Raw genomic sequence first — 25,112 nt, forward strand, 5'->3', positions numbered from 1 at the left:
CAGACAGCTGCCAGCCCTAGTTCTCGGGAGTGCTGTTTTGTGTGTGTGTGTGTGTGTTATGACCAGTGTTTTTAACAGTGCACTGACAGCAATGTATGTTTGAAAAGTCTCCCCTAAATATCTGTTTATGTAACTGATTGCAGTGGCTTAAAGTAGCCCTGATCTTTTCAGCCAAGTCAGATACCCACTTACCAAGTGAACTCTGCTTCCACAAAGTACTTCCATGTAAATGAAAGATGTTAAATTTCTTTACATAAGCTCTGTAAAAAAAGAGAGCCTCTCACCTTTTTTATAAGGAGGCCTGACATATTCACCGTGAATTCTCTCACTACCTGAAAAATTACAGGGAATTAATCTCTGTTGCAGTAAAGGAAAATGACAGTGAATAGTCTTAAGAGAATGAACCAGCCTTTTATATCTTTGTGTCTGTAAAGCAGCTTCATTTGTAACAGGTACTTTAAAAAAAAAAAAAAGGCTAGTTCTTTGTTCAGTGTGCTTAGTTGAAAGCCATGTCTGTGTCCCCTTTTTGTATTTGCACTTCTCAGTAGGCATTTTTTTTCTTCTCTTTACTTAGATGTAATGGACTCATTTGAATGAAGATATCTGTGATCAATGGGGAAGATGAATTACATGGAATTTTTATTGACACTGCATTAGACACTGTTCTTGGTGTCCTTTGAACAAACATCAATGATGCCTGTGACATGTGATAGAATATTAGAGAGAACAATGAATATCTATAGCAAGCATGAGAACTGGTACTGAAACAAATATATTAAAATCAAAGTTTCATCAAACATTTGGATAAAATTATATCCCTTGGAATGATCCAGTAGGGTACTCAGATAGCACATCAGAAAACACAAAATGAAACCATGTGAGTGTAGGGTCGCTTCATCTGTCTCTTGTCTGCTGCCATTTTATATGTGTAATTTAAAGACCGGTGGTAAAATAGGGAAGTTATGTGAGGCGCCTGCATGGTTCAGCAGGTGCTTTTAGTTACAGGGACTGGCAGTGGGGGCCGTCTGTATTGTGAAATCTGGAGGTTTGATTCTTATTTCCATCGTAGTCTTAGCTACAAAGAAAGTCACAGAGCCGCAGCAGGCCCTTTTTTCACCGAGGAGTGTGTCACATCCAGAAGTCCACCTGTTTGCTGCTTAAAATAAAAGCACGTGGCAGTGAGATCCCTGGGCCCGACTCAGTGTCTGGACCCGGTGAATGCTGGGAGCCCCACAGCGAAGGAGCGTAAACTTCATAAGCTCAGTTGACCCGAAAGTTTGCTTTGACAATAGATTGTTTTCTGGATTAGAGAAATCCTCTGTCCAGGTGATCATTTGGCATATATTAAAAAAATTTTTGAGCCAACTCCTCTAGATTTCCCCCGAAAATACTAGGTACATTTTGTCTTCTGAACTTGGAGCAAGCTCTCAGTCATATGGCGAGTAGACACCCAGGATTGGAACACCAGGACAGGATCTTTTTGTTGCTCATTTTAGCTAAATATACTCTATTTAGGGAACCCTGGAAACTTCCTGTGTTTGTAGCGTAGGCTGGGGGTGGATGGAATGTCTTTGGTATCAAGGGTCATGGTTTGTTTTTAATTCATTTTAAAATCACAGAATCCCTCAACCATCATTTTGTAATTAGATAACAACTGTTGATAGAGCCCTTGCAAAGATAACACAGGGTGCCATCCCTCTTTCAATATCATAAAACATTTCTCATAATAAAGCTTATGAGCTAGGCAGTCCTATTTCATAAAAGAAAAGAGGCTCAAAGAACCTAAGTAACTTTCTAAAAGTCACAGAGGTTGTAAGTGGCTAAATCAGCACTCAAACCCAAGTTTTTAAACAAATACATCAATAAATTTTGCTTAAAGAAAAAATTATAGCCATAAAATACTTTAAAAGAAAAATAATAAAAAATAAAAATGCAACTGAAAACAAAAATAAAATAAAATAAACTTTAAAGTCAAGCTGTTCTTTCCAGCCCTGTGGCCCTTGATGCTGAAGTGGTTTTGCTTCACCATCGCCATCATGGCAACCAGGCAACCATGACCTGTAGTATGTGCTGTAAGTCTTTCCTCTGAAGAACAGGAGGGAACCTCAGTCCATTTTCTACTAAGAGCTTTGGAAGAAATTCTCTCTGCCAAAGTTTTATAGTTTGAAAAGAAAGGTAGTGATTTGTTAAAGGAAAAAAATATATATGTTGATTGGCAGATTATGAGAAATTGGGCTGCTGAAACTTGGCCCTGTTTTGAAAAATCCAGAGGCAAATTGAAACCAACCTGAAAGAGGACTGCGATTTTGATTAGAAGCCTTGTCTCCAGACTCCATGAAATAAGGCTAGGTGACACAAGAGCTGACACAATGAAGAGGGGTATTTATGTCTGGCTAGAAGCGGCAATCATGTTTATGTAGTAAAGGCAATTAAGCTCCCAAAGGCTGGAGTGTGGGTTGGCCCACTTAAAATTGGCCTAATTTTGAATAGTAAATTTACAGTGATGATTACTTTCATTATAATGAGATTGTCTTGTCTTCATATTTTTTCCCTGTTGCCTAAAAATCTAAGTAAATCAATGGTCATATCTTCTAGCATTACACATTGTTATTTACCCATCATAACTTTCTACCACCTAACTTACTCAGGTTACCATGTGATCCAGGCCAAAAGGAATGTGCAATCAAATTAAGGACTCTAGTTTGTGAATATTATTAATTAAAAAGCCTCACATAGGCATAGGACTAAAAACACACACCTGTAAGTGTTCCACGAATTGATCTTGTTTAGATAATAAATTACTAAGTTTTATCTGCCTTACTAAAACTAAAGTCTGCAGTCATTAGACATAACTTAAGTGCTTCTGACTTATTCCCTTGCTTAACACACTCAACTTTATGAGTCATTTTTTTCCTACACCAGACAAGCATTTATAAATGAAATGCCAACAAACTTTAATATTAGCCTTAAACAGAAACAACCAGAAAAGCAACAAACCCCATCAAAAAAATTAAAGCAGAAATTTATTTTATAAATCTTTAAAGATTTTTGGATAACATTTTCCTGGAAGTTAAGTTATCGAGCAAAAAAAGCATGCACTTTACTTTTGGGTTAATTTTTCATTCAAGTCCTTTCAAAGTTTTAATTAATTTTTATTTATATTTATTTTTATTATTTGCTATTTTTATCTTGTGGCTATGCCATGCAGCGTGTGGGATCTTATTTCCCGACCAGGGATCAAACCCTCACCTCCTGGATTGGAAGCATGGAGGCTTAACCACTGGACGGTCCAGGGAAATCCCAAAAGTTTTAATTAATTTTTAAAAGTTTACCTCCCAAGACAGCCAGAGGCTCCTCTGTTAAACATCCAGGAATATAGAGCTAAGTTAACCCATATATTTGACTAAAATATGTCCCATCAACTTGGAAAATATTAACATACTTGCAAAGTGAGTCATGGCAGCCTCATCTCCTCATGACACCCTCATCTCCTAGAAGTAATATTTAGCTCCCTCATGGAGCTGTGAGCTAGAAAATACCTACTTTCTTGGGTTTATCAAAAGGCTTTCAATTATTTTAATATCTTTGAGACTGAATAGGTTGGTAGTGGTAAAGAGCAATTGCATGGATCTCATTAGAATGTATATCACACACAATACTTCCAAAGCATGTCTGTCCTTTCAGAGATTAAACAGAAAAGGTAATTTAGGGAAGATAGAATGGACTTAAGCAAGCGCTGTATTCTTTATCTGGCATTTTACTGACATAGTTCAATAATCACCCCTCACTGTGGCTTTGTGGTAGTTGTCTTTCAAATAAAGGAAAGACAGAGATGGGAGGGGGAAGAGGAGGAAAAGGAAGGGGAAAGGCCAGAGCGGAAGGAACTAAGAATGAGAAAAATTGAGGGAACTAAGAATGAGAAAAATTGAGAGCGCCAGAGAAAGAGAAAGACAGGAGTGGTAGGGAGAAAGGAGGTGGGGTCAAGAAAGAGGATGGAGGATGTTGATACAAGACCATGAGATGCTGTATTAAGGTCTGGTTCATCTTCCGGATAAGTCAAAAAGAGAAAAATATCATATATTAACGCATGTATAGGGAATCTAGAAAAATGGTACTGATGAACCTATTTGCAGGGCAGGAATAGAGATGCAGATGTAGACAATGGACTTTTGGATGCAGCGCGGGAAAGAGAGGAGGGGAGGAACTGAGAGTAGCAGTGACCTGTATACACTTTGTTGTCTAGTTGCTAAGTCATGTCCAACTCCTTTTCGACCCCATAGACTTTAGCCTGCCCGTCTCCTCTGTCCTTGGGACTCCCCAGGCAGGAATAGTGGAGTGGGTTGCCATTTACTTCTCCAATATGTATACTACCATTCTATAAAATGGATAGCTAGTGGGAAGCTGCTGTACAACACAGCTCTGTGATGACCTAGAGTGGTCGGATGGTGGGGAGGGAAGGGAGGCTCAAGAGGAAGGAAATATATGCATACTTACAGCTGATTCATGTTGTTGTACAGCAGAAACTAACACACATTGTAAAACAATTATCCTCCTACTAAAACATAATACTTTAAAAAAAAATCTGATTCATCTTCATTAGAGAAACAAAGGTGCACCTTCATTTTATTAAAGGATTAAGACACAGGTAACCTCACCCACAGCTGCAAATAAAGGCTGCACCACTGGTTTCTTCTTTCTTAGTATGTCAATTTCTCTACATTTCGTTGAGATATGTGCCTCAAATTAATTTCCTTTAGCTGGAAAAAGGTCCTACCTTCATTTCCTATCTTCACTGAATTTGGAAATCTAATTGGAGTGATAAACAACAATGAAAAAATGCATATTAATTATCAGAAGAGGCCTTTTGAATGAAAATTTTATACAATCTTGGAAAGCAAAGAAAAATAGAAATTAGAAAAATGGGGCACATAACTGGCAACATTGTTTTCAAACTGCCTAAATTAAATGGCCTGTCTCTTAGAAGTTTTAATCAATCTGATAATGAAGACCTCTATCATTACTATTATCTGGATAATTTAAGAAAAAGAAATCAGCTTTTGCTTAGTTTGATGTTTTATGTATATCAAATCCTCAAAAAAATTTTTAATTTGATTGGTCAAATAATTTGGCTTTGTTTTCAGATTAAAGAAAAACGCATGGGAAGGAAAGGTACAAAGACAAAAATTAAAGAGAACCTCATAAGGACCATTTCTGAACTGAAGTTCAATACAAGGGAAACTGTATTGAACTACCAAGGTCCTCAGGGTCTTTTCTCTGAAAACATCCTTCAGCCAAGGGCAAGGTCAGATCACCTTGAGAGTTAAATGAATGTTAGTGCTGTACTCTATCCTTAGAAGCCAGGAATCTGCTGTTACTCTAAGCCGAATACCATCATTCCTTCCATCTCAGTGGGCAGAACCACAGTCCTTCATGAGAGTGAATGAACCACCATAATTTGCTTCCTTAGAAGCCTGGAACTTGAATTCAAGTTTAGAACTTGAATCTGGGACTAAAGGACTCTTGATTCTTGGCCTTCCTGCTCTCCCACTCCCTGTTAGAGTGAAATTTGAAGTCTTACTTAGTTTATCCCTCTCACTCCCATCTACCCTTTATTCAGTTCCCTTCACACGCTTATTTTTATTCTTTTTGTGGGTGAGTCATAGGTTTTTTTAAAGGATAATATAAAATAGCATAATTAGCCAAGGAGGTAGACATGACCTATAATTTTATACCAGATAAGAGCCAGTGTTAAAATTTTGATAGTTTCCTTTGAATATTGATATGTGCATATCTAGTTTTACATGGTTGAGCTCATGCTCTATGTGTATCATTTTGCAGCCCTCAGCAGTTACCTTGATTCTTCAACGGATGTCTCCTGAATTCTAATGCTGTATGCAGTTTTATTTTGTTACCATCTAATGGGCCTTGTTTTCATAACAACAACATAAAGAAAGTGAAAGTGAAGTCGCTCAGTCGTGTCCGACTCTGCGACCCGTGGACTGTAGCCCACCAAGCTCCTCCGTCCATGGGATTCTCCAGGCAAGAATACTGGAGTGGGTTGCCATTTCCTTCTCCAGGGGATCTTCCTGACCCAGGGATTGAACCCAGGTCTCCCACGTTGCAGACAGACGCTTTAACCTCTGCACCACCAGGGAAGCCCTTAACAACAACATAAACTCTTCTAAGGAAGAGACTTTATTTTCCATTTATTTGTTCTTGTTTTGCTTTCTACACATGCCTTCCTAAGCACTCAAAGCATGTCTTGTTTTAATTCATTAGATTTATGAAAATCATTAAAATAAGTAGATCCCTTTCAGCAACTCCTTCACCTCTAGAAAGTAAGCTTTCCTCCAAGAATCTCTCAGCACTCCAAAATGAGTTGTTCTTTGGGAAAGGGACCTGGGTGTGGGGAAAATTGATTTTCAGACAATGTGCATGCCATGAAATCTGAAAAATCTTTTTTTGATGCCCATTTGATTAGTTAGATGTGTCTTGGATTCGATAGAGCTGTGAGGGAGGCAAAAAACAAAAAAATGGTCCCATGGACCCTCTCTAGTGTCCATCTCCTTCCTTAAGGCCATGCATGCAGTTCATTTTTCACATTGCACTTAAAGAGAACTTTCGAATAAGCAAACCTCCATACTCACTACCTGTGTACATCTCTGCATCACCCTTTCTTGCCCCCCACTGTATATTCCAGTCATTACCAAAGTGCCAGTAAGGCAGTATCTTATGTTTGTCTCTAGGCCTTTGCACATGCTGGTCCCTCTGCCTAGAAGACCACACCTCCCCATGTCCACCAACCAAATCCCCCATCTTCACTTAAGGAATTGTTATCATGTTTCAGGTCTCAGCTAAGAGGCCACCTTCTTTGGAAGTCTTCTTAGTCCTGGATAGGCTAGTGATTCCATCTAGTGGTACCTTAACACTTTGTGTCAACTAGTATCATAATATATAAAATGCCTGCCTGCTTACTTATCTTCCTCCATCTCCCACTGCACTGCAAAACCACAAGCTGTTTGAGGATAAAAATTGTATCTGTTCACGATTCTGTCCTCAAGAGCTGGCTCTCATAGAGCAGGTCCTCACTGAATATTTCTGGAATGAAAGAATGACTTCCCTTCTTACCTGTTTCCACCTCTGTCGTGTCCTTGGTGCCCCATCAGTTTACCGTACTACTGCCTGCAGTACCTACACCTTTGATCTTCCCTGACTTTCCCCTTTATGGAACGATGTCCTGGGCTCTACACTGAGGTTTGCCTCAGTAGTTTGTTAGTCTGATCTACTGTTCCATTCACAGGTGCTAACCTCACACTCCTTACAAAGCGTGCATGCCTGTGTGCTAAGTTGCTTTAGTTGTGTTAGACTTTTTGTGACCTTGTAGACTATTATCCGCCAGGCTCCTCTGTCCATGGGGATTCTCCAGGCAAGAATACTGGAGTGGGTTGCCATGCCCTCCTCCAGGGAGTCTTCCCGACCCAGGGATTGAACCCATGTCTCCTTCGGCTCCTGCCTTGCAGGCAGATCCTTTACCGCTGAGCCAGCCAGGAAGACTTCTTACATAGCACATGATTGTAAACTAGAGTCTTATCCCCAAAGAAAGCCTATCACAGCAGACTTTCAGTCCTTCTCCGGAAGGGAGCTTTCCGCATTCCTCAAACGCTGGCGTGAGTGACAGCCAGCTTCTTTTGTGTAGACCAGTGTCAGCACTAAATCTCTTTTAATAATGGATACTTGCCCTGAGTGGTCATTTCACTTTGTGAAAGACTAATTTAAAATGAAATTTAAATGATTCATTTTAAAGGAAATGTGGGGGATAGGGTCACTAATGACTTACAGAGAAATAAAAAAGCCATTGTTACATGCTTCACACTTAATGTAGATATTAACTCTACTTCCACACGTTACTTACACGTTTCTGTAAAGATTTCATTTGAGTTGAGGAGAAATTAAATGCATTTATTTTACTATGTGAATAAGTGGGGAGGATACTCATGAAATAGAGATCTGAAGAAAACATGAATTTTACTATCTAAGAAATAAATGAATTCATCTGAGCTACTGAGAGATGATTGTCCATCTAGGTAAAATGGGGCAAAGTCTTGATTTTTCACCATTTGAGAAAAATTCTCTCTGGAAATTCCTCAAAGAGGAGAAAAAGCTACTTGGTTCAGATTTAAGAGAAGATAAAAAGCTTCTTGTTTCTATGGAAATGAACACGGGTCATCTTGCATTTCTCCTTTCTTCTTATTTATTTTTTTCCTTAGGGCAGATTTCTCTAGCCTGCTTTGTAGTGTCTGATAACTTTACCATGGATGAATCATTAAATAAAGAGCTAGTGAAATCTTTAGAGATAATATAAGCCAAATCTTTTACTTTGGAGATGATATAGTTGGCATCAGACAAGGCAAGCATTTTGTCCTCGGTCACCCTCCTATAGAGCAGCAAACTTGGAATTCACAACCAGTCTGGACCCTGGACTCTGTATTCTCTCTATCACATCACAGACATTTACTGGGAAATGTGAAATAATGCTAGATAGCTCAGTAAATAAACAGCCCCCCTCAAATATTTGACTGATGCCATGCTAACAACTTCCAACATTTTCTGACCACTACTCTAAGTGTTTTTTGTATATTAACATACCTGGTCTCACAATACCTTATAAATCTTGATGATGAAAGTCACTCAGTCCTGTCCGACTCTGTGACCCCATGGACTATACAGTCCATGGAATTCTGGGTAGCCTTTCCCTTCTCCAGGGGATCTTCCCAACCCAGGGATGGAACCCAGGTCTCCCGCATTGCAGGCGGATTCTTTACCAGCTGAGCCACAAGGGAAGCTGGAGAATACTGGAGTGGGTAGCCTATCCCTTCTCAAGGGGATCTTCCTGACCCAGGAATCGAACCGGGATCTCCTGCATTGCAGGCAGATTCTTAACCAACTGAGCTATGAGAGAAGCCCTTATAAATCTTATTTTAGCCAATAATAAAGCTGACGTGCCCAGAGCTCAAGAGACTTCCACAGCTTGATGGTGATAACACTGGAACTTTAAATGAGACAGTGGCCTCTTGAATCTGTGTATCTAACCTTCTATTTCCTTTCATTCAGGAATATTCGCAGATTATTCAAACGTATGTGCAGGTGTGTTAAGAACATGAGCATTGGCGTTAAAAACAAGAATCAGATGACTGGCTATGCCTCTGAGCTGTGCCACCCTGCTTTTTTTCCTCTTGCTAGTTCCGTATGTCCCAGGGGTGACCTGAGGCTACTCCAGAATAGCACTTCCTCTGAGAGAGGCTGGAGAGTTACCTAGGAGAATGCAAATAAACTGCTTGCATCTAGAAACTGAGTCTGCCACATGTGTTAAAAATTAATAAGCTAGAATGTTTTGTTAAACTTACTTTACATTCTCATTGGCTAAAGCTCTCATTTTATTTCAACCCTGAAACCTTACTTTTTTTAACCTTCCTCTTTGGAAAAAATTTTAAAATTTATACCTCTTAGTAATGTCAAGCTTAGCAAGGTCACATAAGAGGTTTAATTTATTCTTTATTAGGGCATTTTAACACTTTAAAGTCTTCCTTCTGAAAATGGCTTTTTTAATAAAAAAGTCCAAGTACCTTGTGGGAACTTGCTTTCTCATTATTTGCTTGTTTCTACTAAGCATAAGGCTCTAGGGAAGAAATTCAAGATAACTGAAGATTTTGTTTAATCCTACTTTGTGTGTGTAATCAGTATTGAGAATAAAACAGAGATATGTTAAGAAATAAATATAAGAAAAATATCTTATGTAAATAATAAGAACAACAAAATGTATCATTCTTTTAGAAATGTCACTATCTGTACCATACATAGTGGTTTTTCTTCTCAGCAATTAAAGACTATTGACCATCTAAAAATTTCCAGTATCCATGCAATGTCGACTGTATTGAAAATCAATGAGATCAAAAGTACAGTTGTTCTAGACAGGAGCTATGCTGCCAAGTTATCTTGTACAGAAAGTATCTTAATATCAACCTAACACATATACTGAGCAGATCTGAAATTTAGTCCCCTATAATTTCAGAGCATCATTGAATAATTTGTTTCTCTGCACAAAAGTTTAAAATATTAACGTCTCTTTCCTCCTGTATTTCTTTGAGAATTTATGCTTTGATCTTATCTCTAAAGAGTTTGATTTCATTTCCTACTGCAGAGGTGTGGATTGGGTGGGAGTAATTTTAAAAGCTACAAAGTAGTAGCCATAAACAAAATAAGACCCGAAGAATGGAAGATTTTTTTTTTTCTGGCATCACTGCTTCTGAAGAGTTAATGTGATAATGTGATGAGTTTCCTGGCTGTGAGATAGCATCGTGACCTGTAATTCTATTGATTCACCTTGGAACCATTCACCTACCAGAGACATTTTTTTTTCATGCTGCATCGAGAAACTGAAATACTGCAGGGAGTCCCTAACTGACCTCCTTCGTTTAGAGTCACCCCAACTCCCTAAATCATTTCCCACAGTACAGTGAGAGAGCACTCCAGAAAGTAAATCATGTCATCCCCTGCTTAGAATTCACCAGTAGTTTCCTATTACAAGACAGTAAGTCCAGCTCCTTTAATAAAGCTTTCACGGTCTTTACAGACGAGTGCCTGCTTTCTTATCTAGTCTCAAATCCCATCACTTACTTTGGTTCCTTAAACATCATTTGCTGTTCCATGATGTACATAGTCCATGATCCAGCCCCATGATGTATATAAATGCCTTTTCCAGGTACTCCCCAAGCCCCCTGTCTGTTCATTAGCTTATGGCACATGCTTGCTTGTACAGTGAAAAATAGAAGAGGAAACATATTTTGGACTAAGGTCACACTAGATAAAAGAGATTGAAAAAAGGATAAAGTTTGTTTTCTTCTCTACCAACTTCTAATCTCTATATATACTATACCTCTCTTCATCTGACTGCCTACTAATCTCAGACATTTATATTATCTCTTACTTTCCCTGTTCTTAGGGAAGCAGGCTCTAAAAGATAACCCATGATTAGTTAAACACACTCAGTGTGAATCACTGAGTTAAATATTATAGAGTGTTTATTATATACCAGGCTTTGTTCTAGGCTCAGGGAGATTACCAGCAAACAGGATGGTGCCAGCTCTCAACAAGCACACATTCTAATGAAGGAAGCAGAAGAGGAGCAACTACATCGTTAAATAAGATGGTTTCAGCTAGAAATAGTAGGGAGAAAACAAAATATTTCTGTTACACCCTATGGAAAAATCTGAATGAACTTTTGGGCCAAGCCAACAGGACTAAGTACTGGGAAGAAGGTGTCTAGTTTAGATTACGTGGTTCAAAGGGTCCCTTTGAAGCTAAGCCCTCTGTGAGGAAGAAGTTTCAGCCATAGTACAGAAGCACCGGGCAGAGGGGTGAGTAATGCACAGGCCATGAGGTGAAAATTAACTTGGTGTGTTTCAGAGTAGAAAGAAAGACCAGGACAGCTGGAGTGGAGTTCAGGAGAAGAGGCCTGAGGGCTTGGCCAGCAGCAAGCCATGCGGTGCCTGGCAGACCTAGCAAGGGGTTCTTATTTTATTCCTAGTGCAAGTGAAAGCCAGTAGAAGGCTTTAGGTGCATAAATGATGTGAGCTTATTTAGAACTGTCCAAGCAGGCTCTGGCATCCATGTGAAGTATATATTGAGAGAGAGCAGAAGTGGACCTAAGGATATGGGTTAGAGACCTGAATAAAGAATCTGCCTGCAATTCAGGAGACCTAGGTTCTATTATTGGGTCAGAAAGATCCCCTGAATGGCAACCCACCCCAATATTCTTGCCTGGAAATTTCCATGGACAGAGAAGCCTGGCAAGCTACTGTCCATGGGGTCTCAAAGAGTCAGACACGACTGAGCGACTAATGCTTACTACTTTCACTTTCACTTAATGATATTAGTTCAATTCATGATAGAGCTGAAAAAAATTCTTCAGTATTATGTAAACATTTTTACTCATATCATTCTTTTTATAGATGAGAAAACTGAAACTTCTTAGAAGGGGAAATGAACCAGCCAAGGGTTTCTTATCCAGTTATTAGGAGATGCACACTATAGCCCAGGTCACATGATTAAATGTTCCCTCCATGAATCCTACCTGACTCCTTACAAACCCAAGGAATTTCTACCCAGAGAATAATTATTGTATTCATTCTTGTTTCTCCTACATAGAAGCACTCATGTGTTGGGAAATGAATTGACTCTTCTACCACAAAAGAGTAGAATTCTCTCTTACAAATAATGTGCAGAAGTGTATTTCTGGACTGTATTGAGTAGATTTGATTGGGCCAATGGTTTGTACAAGATGTTCATTCCATAGAGCTTTTGATTCAAGGATGTGCAAAGACTGTTTATTTTATCCTAGTGTGTGAAGTAGAGCAGGTTAAGAGAGAGAAAGGCATTCAATTTGTTACATTCATTTACATATAATGAGATGAAAGCATATGTTTTATGAAGTCATTTTTGCAAAAAATGGATGTTAGACAATTTTAAAAGAAGCAGTGAACAGCTAGCCAAACCCAGTATAGACCATCTATTAAAAAATCTGTATTTTGCCTTCTTCAAAATTTTGACTTTTGTCCAGACACACAAAGAGTGTGTTCAGCACCCTCTTTGATCTGGAATAATCTCCAAATGAGGCCTGAGGGAGACATAAATCTTTGTTCTGCTGCTAACAATCCCTCAGAAACATTTTTGATGACAGAAATGAGTAAAGACAGAACTGCACTTTCTTAAGTGAATAAATAAAGCCTTTAAAATACTTTTTTTTTTTCAAATAACTTGAAGCACAAGTCAACATCGCAGACGGTATTTCAAAGAAGTGGAAACAAGGGCGGAGCTAAAACATATACCAAGCTTAAAGCGAAAATAAACAAGCCCCAAAGAGGAGCAAATTGACCTGTATTGAAAGAACAAAAGCCATCCTTGAAAACCTCTCAGTGGCAGGGCAGGATTTCCCACTTCTTCCCTCAATGCCACCTCACCTTTCCACTTGCAGCTCACTGGGGGACTCCAGAGAGTTTACTAAAGGCAGAGCATTGGGAACCTACAGCCAGAATTTCAGTTTGGCTTTTTACACGAAAAAAGATGGGGAAATTACAGAGATGCCATAGAGAGTGGGAAATAATGCCAAATGAAGGGGAAATATTCTCACAACTCTATTTAGAAATGTATTGTTCATTTAGAGTTAGGTTTAGTTAAATAGAAAATTTGTTTTTTATTAATTTTTATTGGAGTAGAGTTGCTTTACAATATTGTGTTAGTTTCTCAGTTCAGTTCAGTTCAGTTCAGTCTCTCAGTTGTGTCTGAGTCTTTGCGACCCCATGAATCACAGCATGCCAGGCCTCCCTGTCCATCACCAACTCCTGGAGTTCGCTCAAACTCACGCCCACTGAGTCAGTGATGCCATCCAGCCATCTCATCCTCAGTCGCCCCTTCTCCTCCTGCCCCCAATCCCTCCCAGCCACCTCATGCGAAGGGTTAGTTTCTACCGTACAGCACAATGAATCAGCCATACATATACATATATCCACTTCATTTTGAGCTTCCTTCCCATTGAGGTGACTGCTGTTCATTAAGTAAAGTTCCCTGTGCTATACAGTATTCTTTCATTAGCTATCTATTTTATCAATAGATATCAATAGTGTATATATGTCAATCCAAATCTCTCAATTCCTTCTATACCCATCCCCCTTGGTATCCATATATTATAGTGAAGTAAGTCAGACTAAGAAAAACAAATATTGTATATTAGTGTATATATGTGGAATCTAGAAAAATGGTATAGGTGATCTTATTTGCAAAGCAGAAATAGAGACAGACATAGACTGTTTTTATTTAACACCCTGGGAGGAAATTGGCATATGGAGTGACTATTAAATTTCTCTTGCAATTCTTAATGGCCTTTACTAATAAAATTTGTTATTGTTGTTCTGTCTCAGTTGTGTCCAACTCTTTGCCACCCCATGGACTGCAGCACACCAGGCTTCCCCATCCTTCACTGTCTCCTGGAGTTTGCTCAAATTCATGTCCATTGAATCCATGATGCCATCCAACCATCTCATCTTCTGTTGCTCTCTTCTCCTCCTGCCCTCAGTCTTTCTCACCATCAGGGTCTTTTCCAATGAATTGGCTCTTCGTATCACATGGCCAAAATATTGGAACTTCAGCTTCAGCATCAGTCCTTCTAATGAATACTCAGGGTTGGTTTCCTTTAGGATTGACTGATTTGATCTCTTTGCAGTCCAAAGGACTCTCAAGAGTCTTCTCCAGGACCACAGTTCAAAAACATCAATTCTCTGGCATTCAGCCTTCTTTATAGTCCAACCCTCACATCCTTATATGACTACTGGAAAAACCATAGCTTTGACTGTTGGCAAAGAGATGTCTCTGCTTTTTAATATGCTGTCTAGGTTTGTCATGGCTTTTCTTCCAAGGAGCAAGTGTCTTTTAATTTTGTGGCTACAGCCACCATCCACAGTAATTTTGGAGCCCACTTAAATAAAGTCTGTCACTGTTTCCATTGTTTCTCTATCTATTTCCCTTGAGATGATGGAACCGAATGCCATGATCTTAGTTTTTTGAGTGTTGAGTTTTAAGCTAATTTTTTCACTCTCCTCTTTCACCTTCATCAAGAGGCTCTTAAGTTCCTCTTCACTTTCTGCTATTAGGGTGGTGTCATCTGCATATCTGAGGTTATTGATATTTCTCTCAGCAATCTTGATTCCATCCAGCCCGGCATTTTGCATGATATACTCTGCATATAAGATAAATAAGCAGAGTGACAATACACAGTGTTGACGTGCTCTTTCCCAGTTTTGAACCAGTCCATTGTTCCATGTCGGGTTCTAACTGTTGCTTCTTGACCTGCATAATAATATTTGTACTCTCTGTAAATTTCTCAAGTTTTTTGTGTTTCCACACATTCTCAAGTTCTAGGGCTGCTTTTGTATAAAAACAAATACTTCAGATATAAGTATCTGATCTAACGAGTCCACAATAACGTCCCTTGAGTACACAGCGCCTCACAGCCCTGTGAAGATAGTAGTGGTGACCACCGAGTTGGATTTGGGGCCCTTATCTGCTACCTTTCTGTTTCCCGTTCTGACTCTCCACCCTTACATCTTCACAAGATAAACGTCTTGCCTGACGTAGCAAGTGCACAATCGACTCATGACATAAATTCACCTTTGTACCTGTGTCTCCTCCAGGACGTGATGCACATTTTCAGCACCAGAATCCATCCTGCAACCTGCCACTGGGTTCGATAATCCATCTAACAACTACAGCCATTAAAGTACATGACAGTTGTAGCAAAATTAATTAAAATGTGATGATGGCTGTCTGGGATTTCTTTCTGAATGTACAGCACACTCGTTGAGAATTAACTGCTGTGAATCTGGTTAAGCAACTCGATGTCCACCTTTTGAATTCTCTACTCTTTTGGTGGGCTTCCCTTGTGTCTCAGCTAGTAAAGAATCTGCCTGCAATGCGGGAGACCTGGGTTTAATCCTTGGGTTGGGAAGATCCCCTGGAGAAAGGAAAGGCTACTCACTCCAGTATTCTGGCCTAGAGAATTCCATGGATTGTATAGGTCGGACACAACTGAATGACTTTCACTTCACTCTTTTGATTTTGTCCACTCTACTTCATGTGAGATCCTGAAATTGAAATGACTTTTGACAACCCCACCTGAAGTCTTATCCATCTCATTTGGAGAGTCTGTCCACTGTCTTTTCTGGTCAACCTGCAACCAGTGGATTAGGTTGTAATGAGAGAACAAGTGCTCACATTATATTTAGTAAACATTTCAATGCTATTAAATTATTTGTTAAAAAGCAGTATTTTCTTCTACTTGTTCTACAACACACAGGTGAACTCCCAAAATATAAACAAGGAGGGCTGTTTGTAATGCTTGGGTGTGTTAGTGTATGTGTGTGTGTTAATGTAGGTTGTGTGTATTAATGTAGGTGTGTGTGTTAGCCTTAGACAGTTTAGTATATATTTTTAAAATATGTTATTATTGTAATTTTTTAAAGACTGTTAACTTCATGCCATGCTTCACTTTTTAATTATTCACAAAACTGAATAATTAAACTTGATCATGCATAAAGGAGTTATGATTGATTATTCCAAAAGGAAATGGTAAGAATGAGGTTATGGATGAGATCAACATAATCTGTATGTACATTTTCCTATGCATGCGGCGAGTCTTGTATAACTTCATGATACTCTAAATCCTTCCTAATCCCAGCCATCTTGCATGGTATCTCATGGAGCTCCAAAAGGTTGAATATCAACTCATCACATGCTACTCCACCCACATCAGTTCCTCAACTGCTCGAGCCTACTGCCTTTGGTGCCCCTTCACTTAGAGTAAGAATCTGTTCTCTGGAATTTGCATCCCCCTGGTAACTTCAGTCTCCCCTTTTTCTGTTTTCAAGGATGGGAGGAACAGTTTTATTGGACACCAGCTGGGCGGGGTAGTGGAAGTGCCAAACAGCAAGGACCAGCGGGTCAAGTCAGCCAGAGCCATTCAAATCACCTACTACCTCCAGACCTATGGCTCTGCCACTCAAGACCTCATAGGGGAGAAGTGGGAGAATGAGTTCTGTAAACTTATGCGGAAGCTCCAGGAGGAGCACCAGGACCTCCAGCTCTACTCGTTAGCATCCTTTAGCCTCTGGAGAGACTTTCATAAGACCAGCATCCTGGCCAGGAGCAAGGTCCTAGTGAGCCTCATGCTGATCCTGACCACAGCCACCCTCTCCAGCTCCATGAAGGACTGTTTGCGTGGCAAGCCCTTCCTGGGCCTCCTGGGGGTGCTCACCGTGTGCATCTCCATCATTACTGCAGCTGGGATCTTCTTCATCACCGACGGGAAGTACAATTCCACCCTGCTGGGAATCCCGTTCTTCGCCATGGGTAACTATCCATCCTTGTGGTAATCGGCTTCTTACCGGTGTGGGGCAAGGTAGAACATTTCTTGAATTCTCAGGTGGAAATCTGTTTTAATTTTGCATCGGTGTGTCTGTGTGATGATATGAACTTTTACTCAGGGTGGTGTCTGTTTTCCCTTAGTCCTTTTTCAGTCAACTGTAGGCTGACCAAGCCATCTTCCCATTTACACCAGGGACTTTAATGCTGTTCATTGTTTTTCTTTAAGTACACACTACTGAAATTCTCTACTCAACTCCTTCAAAGATCATAGGATGAAGATCATGGGGTACAAATCTAAAGAGATCTGAAATCTGCTTCACATAAAACTTTATGATTCATACTTGTCTTGAATCCTCAGATTAATGGTGGTCAAGAGTGGATATCATGGGATGAAAATTCTGAGAGCCACTGATAAATTCTAATCTCAAAGAATCTCTTCATGAAGTCTTGTCTATTAATTCACTTCAAATATTTTGCAAAAATATACTCCATTTCCCCACCTCTACTTAAAATTTTCCTGCAACCACTTAAAGATGTGTGTTGTGCTAAGGTGCTTCATTTGTGTCTTACCCTTTATAACGCTATGGACTGTAGCCTGCCAGGAGTCTGGGATTGCCCATGGGATTCTCCAGGCCAGAATACTGGAGTGTGTTGACATGCCCTCCTCTAGGGGATCTTCCCAATCCAGGGATCAAACCCATGTCTCTTAAGTCTCCTGCTTTGGCAGGCAGATTATTTACCACTGACACCATTTGGGAAGTCCACTTAAAGATGAGTCTTCTAATTTTTTGATATCTCGGTGAAAACAATTCATGAGTATCCTCAGTCAAGGTTATTCCTTCTTATGTGTTTTCCCCAGACAAACATAAACAGGGTAGAAAGTGGAATGTGCGTGTGTGTGTGTTTCTTGCAAAGAGAATATCAAGTCTGGGAAGAAAAGTATGTGACATTTCATCGACAAGATTGATGGAGCTTATCAGAATAGAGACGATAATGGTGATATTGTGGTACTGCTGAAGAGTTCTGTGCCTTGTGATACAATTCCCTACATAAAGTGAAGGATAAGCTGTGAAAATGGTCTCTAGATGGTGAACTGATATTCACAGGAGAGTTTTCAGCTATAAAACAGTTGCTTTGCACTCCCTGGCTTAATAACAGCCATAACTTATAGTTTCATTATTAAGTAACAAAGATATAGGCATGTGGTTAAAGTCTTCAAGGTGATCTGGACTCTTTTCATATTGACTGAAACAAACATTTTTGAAAACAGCCCTGCAAAATGGATTTATCTAGAAACACATCTTCACCGCAGCCCTGTTAGCTCATCCCCTTCTCAGTTTCCTCTTGTATAAGAAGAGGATAAACAAAAAGTCAGTACCAATTTGACCACCGTGGTACAATAGAATTCCTACTTAAAACTAAATAATAATAACAATGATCATTATAATAATAATAAAGCTTTGATTATCAGTTTAAAAATGAGGGTAATGATTGAATAAAGTAATAAGGATTAAAAATAAGTCAAAGAATTGTTTTCTGAACATAATAGAATATCCTAAAGTATTAGTACAGAGTAGCAGAGTAGACACTCAGTAAGATTTATTGTGTTAGTTTTTAACCAGGGGTGTTAAGTGCAGTGTGTTCAATGATGACTAGGAAACAGTCCCTGGCTTCAAGAAATTGAGTCTTTCTTGCATTCTGTGTATCATCTTTAAATGCGTGTTCATCTTGTTAAAAAAAAAGAGTTTTTCTATTTCCTGAAGGAATATATGAAATTTTTTTTCCACCAGTGACAAGGATAGGTCCAGATTTGAACCATTTATACTTGTTATGTTTGGGAGCTCAGTGTTTTAAATAAATACAAGATTCTTATAAATCATGCAGCTTGATTCACAAATGAAACATGGATCATTCAAGATGGACAAATTAGACACCTTAGAGCTGAGAAAGCTTTTTCTAAAACTGGTAGCAATATAATTAGGTAGTGGAAATACTTATTTGGAACATTCTATAAAGTGTGCAATTACATAGCTTATACAAATAAGGAGAAGAATCGTCTTTAGTGGTGCTGAGTTGTATCCTATGCTCAGATACAAAATCAGAGTGATGTTTTCATTCCTTAAAGAAAGAATAAGAACACTGAAAGCCACAGTGAGGAAAATGTTCAAAACCTAAAACCCACACCTTTCACATTTTCTTCTCTCTCAGTCATCTTTATAACCACAAATCAGCCCTGGACTGGATTTGTACAGACTCCAGAAGCCCGGTGAATGGTTACTCTTCAGTATTTTTGCAATTCAAGTTCTTAAAATATTCTTGAAGGAAATTTTCTGCTCTCTTCTGAAAACATGGCACCAACAGACCTGTAAACATATACTTATTATTGAAGATTTTACTCCATCAAGGGAGTGTTGGTTTTGTTGTGCTTTGTTTTGCTTGTAAAATGATCCTAATATTAATAGTAAAGATACCAAGATGGAGATCTAGTGAAATGAAAAGGACATGCCACAGAGCTCAGACATCTGGCTTTCCATCCCAGCTTTTCCACTAACTTTGTATGTTTTGTTGAGCAAATTGTGTATAGTCCCTTTGTCGCAGTTCTTCATCTATGAAATGAAGTATTTGGACTCTTCAGTCAAAATGTTGAAGATCCTATAATATTATTCGTTTCATTTCTCAATTGAAGTTAGAATTTTGTCATTCTTTTGTAAAAACCTTGAAGGTATGTATTATCCTCAGACTTCTTATTTCCATTCTACTTTGTTGACTTGCATGTGTGTGTGTGTCTGTGTGTGTGTGTGTGTGTGTGTGTGTGTGTGTGTGTGAAAGAGAGAGAGTGAGATGGAAGGAGAACTTTAGAATAGAAAAATCACAGCCTTGCATGCAGAGCCTCAGATCCACAAAGCCCATCTTGGTGACAGTGGTGAGATGTATGTGATGTCAAGCATCCATAAGCTGAGTCTGGCAGATATATACCTCCTGGTGGTACACACAGCATTGTTTAAAAGTAGTCCTTTGATGAATTAGTTTACATGGTGTCAAAACTGCGTAGTCCAATGTCAGTTGAATATAAGGGAAAGAGGCCCAACTCTTTTTATAAGCCTCTATTTCTGTGTTCCTTCGTGGATTTCTTTAAGGTAGTGAATATTCGCTCCTTTATGCTCCAGGATTCAAGCCATTCATCCTCATTAGAACTTATCCCTCAAGCTGAGTATGTCACTGAGGTGTTCTACTCTGCAACCATTTTATTTTTGACTGCCTGTATTCCTTTTATACTTCATTTTCGTGTTCTTTTTTCTGACTATCCATCCACTTAATGTCCCCAGTGTCATTTCAGAAGTGTGTGTACAATGCTTCTGTATCCTGTATTTTTTTAAGCCTGTACCAATTTTCATATTTTGCCCTGATGTCCATATTAGTAGGGCTTCCCAGGTGGTGCTAGTGATAAGGAACCTGCCTGACAATGCAGGAGACATAAGAGATGCAGGTTCCATCCCTGGGTGGGGAAGATCCCCTGGAGGAAGGCATGGCAACCCACTCCAGTATTCTTGCCTGGAGAATCCCATGGGCAGTGGAGCCTGGGGGGCTACAGTCCATTGGACTGAAAAAAGTCAGACTCAGCTGAAGCAGCTTATATATGCCCTGTAAGTAAAGGTATGTTTGTCAAGTTGTACATTCAAGATTTAGGCTTAGAAAGAAGTTAAAAATGGCATAGGTATTCTTTCTAGAAAAGATTTCAGAGAGAGAAATCCAGACTTAATTTCTTTAAAAATGCCTAAAATGACCCCTTTTAGCTCCAGCCTAATGTCCTTTCTCTGCACAAGCATAAACCAATGAGAACGCCACTAATTTAATTTATAACTCATTGTCAGCTTTTTTTTTCACCTCATTTGCTTTATGTGGATGGGTTTCCTCTTTCAGGAAGGAGAAATATGGGCTAATATCACACACAGACACCAAGCTGGCTCCTGCTGTATCTCTTGCTGATCTTCTGTGGATCACTGCCAAGGACATTAAGAGCCCTGGTTCACTATTATTCTTGCTGTCCATCCTGAGTTTGTTTTATATGCCAGGAGTCTTAACTTTAGTCAGTTTGATTCTACTGGACATGTGCAGATGACTTGTGATTTCTTTTTCAGGTGAACCCACGGTTCTCAGATAGAAGACTTTCTCATTCATTATTTAAAACTGAGCTCCATGTTCATTTAGCTATTAATTTATTCAAATATTTGTTGAGCACCTATCATGTCCTAGAGTAAAAGGTATTGAACAGATCTGATCAAGTTGTCACCCAAATGGATCCTACATTCTAGGCCTACTAAGGCAAGATGTGGGGCAGTAAACAAATAATTATAAACTGCTAGATTATTGATAAGTAACATAAAGTATAGTCGTAAAACAAGATAAGAGATAAAGAGCATAGGTGGGCAGAGAAAGCCTTTTTAAACAAGTGAAATTGAAACAGAAAGCTAAATAAAATGAAGCAGAAGCCATATACTGAGAAAAGAATGTGTCTAACAAAGAAAACTATCCATGCAAAGGCTTTGAAATAGACCTTCCTTGGTGAAGTTAAGGAAAAGCATGAAAGAGCCTGTGGCTGGAGCAGAATGGGTACCTGTCTGAGTTTCATGCAAGGTAGCATAGAGCCATGTCATATAGGGTGCTGAGAACTTAATACTTAAGATGCTAAGCTATCTGAAGCATTTTGAGATGAGTGTGATCTGACTTACATTGTATGGAAATGAGTCTCAATGGAGCAAGAACGACTATGGGTTATACCTCATACATAGGTAAGAGGTTATTGCGAAGTCTTCATGGGCTATAATGGTGGCTTGAAATAGCACAGGAGCAGTGACAGTGGTAAGAAGGGATTCGACTCAGGATAGAAACTGGTAAATAGAATTGACAGGATTTGCTGAAGGACTAGATATGGTATGTAAGAGAAAGAGGAGTCACAGATGACCCCAAGCTTTGAGGACTGAATAACTAAGTGAAAGCAGTTGTCATTTACTGTCATAGGGGGATTGTGGGAGGAATACATTGTGGGGGAAAATACAAGAGTTTAGCTTTCTATCTGCTAAGTTGGATGCCTATTAAGTATCCAAGTAGGGAAATGTGGAGCTGCCTATATAAGACAATATATAGATCAGGTTCAGAAGTAAAATCTATCCAGCTAGAGCTGAAAATATAAATTTTGGATTCATCATGAAATAGCTAATAACAAAAGCCATTGAATCTGATAAGATCAGCTGGAAGGATAAATAATGATGAAAAATAAAAGAAGTCTAAGAATCAAGTCCAGGAGTCTTCCAATGCTTGCAGATTGGGCAAATGAAGATGATTCAGAAAAGAACACTAAAAAGGATCAGACTATCAAGTGAGATACAAAGAGAATAAAGAGAGAATAGACTCCTAGCAGGCAAGTCAAGAAGATGTTTCATGAAGGAGCAAGAGATCAACTGTTCCAATAGCTGTTATGAAATTGTGTCTAGTGAAAACCAGTCATTTGATTTAGGAACTTGAAGGTCATTGGTGACTTCGACAAGAGTTGCTTTAGAGGAGAGCTCAGGGTAATTTAAAGAGATTCAACAGAGCTGGAAAGAAAGAAAGTGAAGATAGTGAGTAAAGCTAATTCTTCCAAGGGATTTTTCCCTAAGGGGAAGTAATGATTGTGTGCTGTTGACCTGCAGTAGAAACAGCTTTATAGTAAAGCAGAGAGAAGAAGAGATTGCAGAAGCAATATCATTGAGCAGAAGAGATAGGATGAGATTCAGAGCACAACTAGAGTTATTGACTTTATAAGAGCCTAGACGACTCACCTACAGTTAAGAAAAGGGAAGGTAAAATATATGGACAGATCCAGACAGATTGGTACATGCGGGGGTGGAAATCCTCTTCTGTGGCTTCAACTTTGTCAGTAAAAGAGGAAGCAAGTCATCAGCTGAGAATAAATTTGGGGAAGGAGGCGTTAATGTGAAGAAAGTCAAGGCATTTTGAAGTGTCACTTCAGAAAACTGGAGAATGAATTAAAGAAGAAAATTTAGGGGAACAAACTAGGAAGCACAAGGGCCCCCTTGAAATTACTGTTCATGAATTTAAAAAAAGAAATCAGTCAGAGAGGTTGCTAAGTCAGTACCCTCCTCCAACCATATATGCTGCTTTGGGGAGGAGTTCAGTAGGCATTGAGTTGAATTTAATTGGATAGAAACTCCCAGAAAAAAAAAAAAAAACAAGGAGTTTATAGTGTATGCAAAAGAATGACTATAATGACAGATCATGAAAATTGTAATAGTTAGGTCAGCTAGACCATGTTGCAATAACAAAAGATGTGTTGAGTCCACTTAGCTTAACAGAACAAAGATCAATTTCTTGCTCATATCACAGTTTGGTGGGGGTCAGGAAGCTCTCTTTGGGAACTCTTTTCCAACAGAAGTTCAGGGAAGTCAACATCTTCACTTCTCGGAGTTTGTGCTCCAGCACAAGAGAGAATACACAAGAGAGCATAATTAGAGAAATCACACCTACTTAGAACTACCATGTCACTGAAGTGATTTAACTACGTCTTATCACATTCTGTTGGTTCAGAACTAGTCATATGGCCATAAGCTGACTGCGAGGGAGAAGAGAAAATGTAGGTGAACAAATGGATTATTTTATGAGCATCAAATGTCTCTTCTACATAAACCAAGCCAAACAATAAAGATAATGAGGATTTACTCTGCCTCAGCATCATGGCAAAACACTGGTAGCATCAAATTAGTATGATTCTTTGCGGGGTCAGAGAACTACCTTAGGTTGGAATCTGTTCTGGTTATCTATTGCTATATAGTAAACACCACAAAGGGACTTCCCAGGTGACACTAGAGGTAAAGAACCTGCCTGCCAATGAAGGAGACATAAGAGACACAGGTTTGATCCCTGGGTCGGAAAGATTCCCTGGAGGAGGGCATGGCTACCCACTCCAGTATTCTTGCCTGGAGAATCCTCATGGACAGAGGAGCCTGGCAGGCTACAGCCCATAGGGTCACAAAGAGTACAAACACGACTGAAGCAACTTAGCATAGAACACATGTAAATACCATAAAACTGGGCAGTATAAAACAACAACCATTATGTTATGCTCATGGAGTCTGTGGGTCAGTAATTTGGAAATGGCTCAATGAGATGAGCTCCTCCCACCTCTAAAATGTCTAGAGCCTTAGCTGAAAGTAATTTGAATATCTGAGATCTGGAATAGCTGAGGCTAGAACAACAATTTTCAATATGGCTTCTTTGCTCACAGGGCTGGTAACAAGTCTGGGGATTCTGAAGGAGAATCTCAGCTGGGATTGTTGAACATAGCATCCAAATGTGACCTCTCCAGCAAAGTGTTCCCAGGGTAGTCAGACTTCTTATATGGTATTTCAGGGTTCCAAGTAAAAGTATTTCATGAGACTGAGACAGAAGTCCTAGGGCTGGCCTAGACATAGGAGTCACATAGCATCATATCAGTTCTGTTCTACTGCCTGAGTATTAGTCCAGACCCCAGAGGAGGGCACTGGAACTCCACTTATTGAGACAATGGCAGAAAATTGAGAGTGGCAGAGTCACATTGCAGAAGAGCATGTGGCATGGGAGCTACAGTTGTGGCCATCTTTGGAAAATGCAGTCGCCGTACAGTCATGATGTGAGTGAGAGATAGAGGTGGATTCTAGAGCTGCTTGCTACAAAGGTTTTGAGATGAGATTATTACTAATGAAAATGGCTATGATTTGATCATTTGGGATTGGAAGACAAATGTTAGATTAAAGACATTAGATGTTCAAAGGTCCAAATTTAACAGACTTGGGTATTCCGAGATCTCCAAGGCTCAACAAATCCAGCATCTGCTACCCCTCTGACCTCAGGTCCAGCCTGTCTCTCTCTCCTCTACCCCTGGAAGGTTCCTCCTTAGATATTTTCTTACCTCCTTCAGGTCTTTATACAAATGTCACCTTTCCAGTGGGAACTTTCCTGGCCGTGCTATTCAAAACCACAAGTGCCTCAACAGTGCTTCCTATCTCCCCTTCTGCTTCCATTTTCTCCTTAAAGTTCATCACTATCTAACATACAGTATATTTTATATTTTAATGTGTTCTCTCTGCAATAGAATGTAAGCTCCC

The 25,112-nt window shown here is 39.3% G+C and overlaps 1 protein-coding gene across 1 annotated transcript in view; it reads left to right on the forward strand.

The window, feature by feature from the left end:
- Nucleotides 1–25,112, forward strand: part of PTCHD4 (patched domain containing 4) — a 212,212-nt gene that overhangs the window by 40,384 nt on the left and 146,716 nt on the right. Inside the window, exon 2 of the mRNA XM_040249492.1 lies at nt 16,476–16,956. Coding sequence (XP_040105426.1) covers nt 16,476–16,956 — 481 coding nt within the window. The remainder of the gene's footprint in view (nt 1–16,475; nt 16,957–25,112) is intronic.

Source organism: Oryx dammah, unplaced genomic scaffold (assembly GCF_014754425.2).
Source record: "Oryx dammah isolate SB20612 unplaced genomic scaffold, SCBI_Odam_1.1 HiC_scaffold_11, whole genome shotgun sequence".
Lineage (NCBI taxonomy): Eukaryota > Metazoa > Chordata > Mammalia > Artiodactyla > Bovidae > Oryx > Oryx dammah.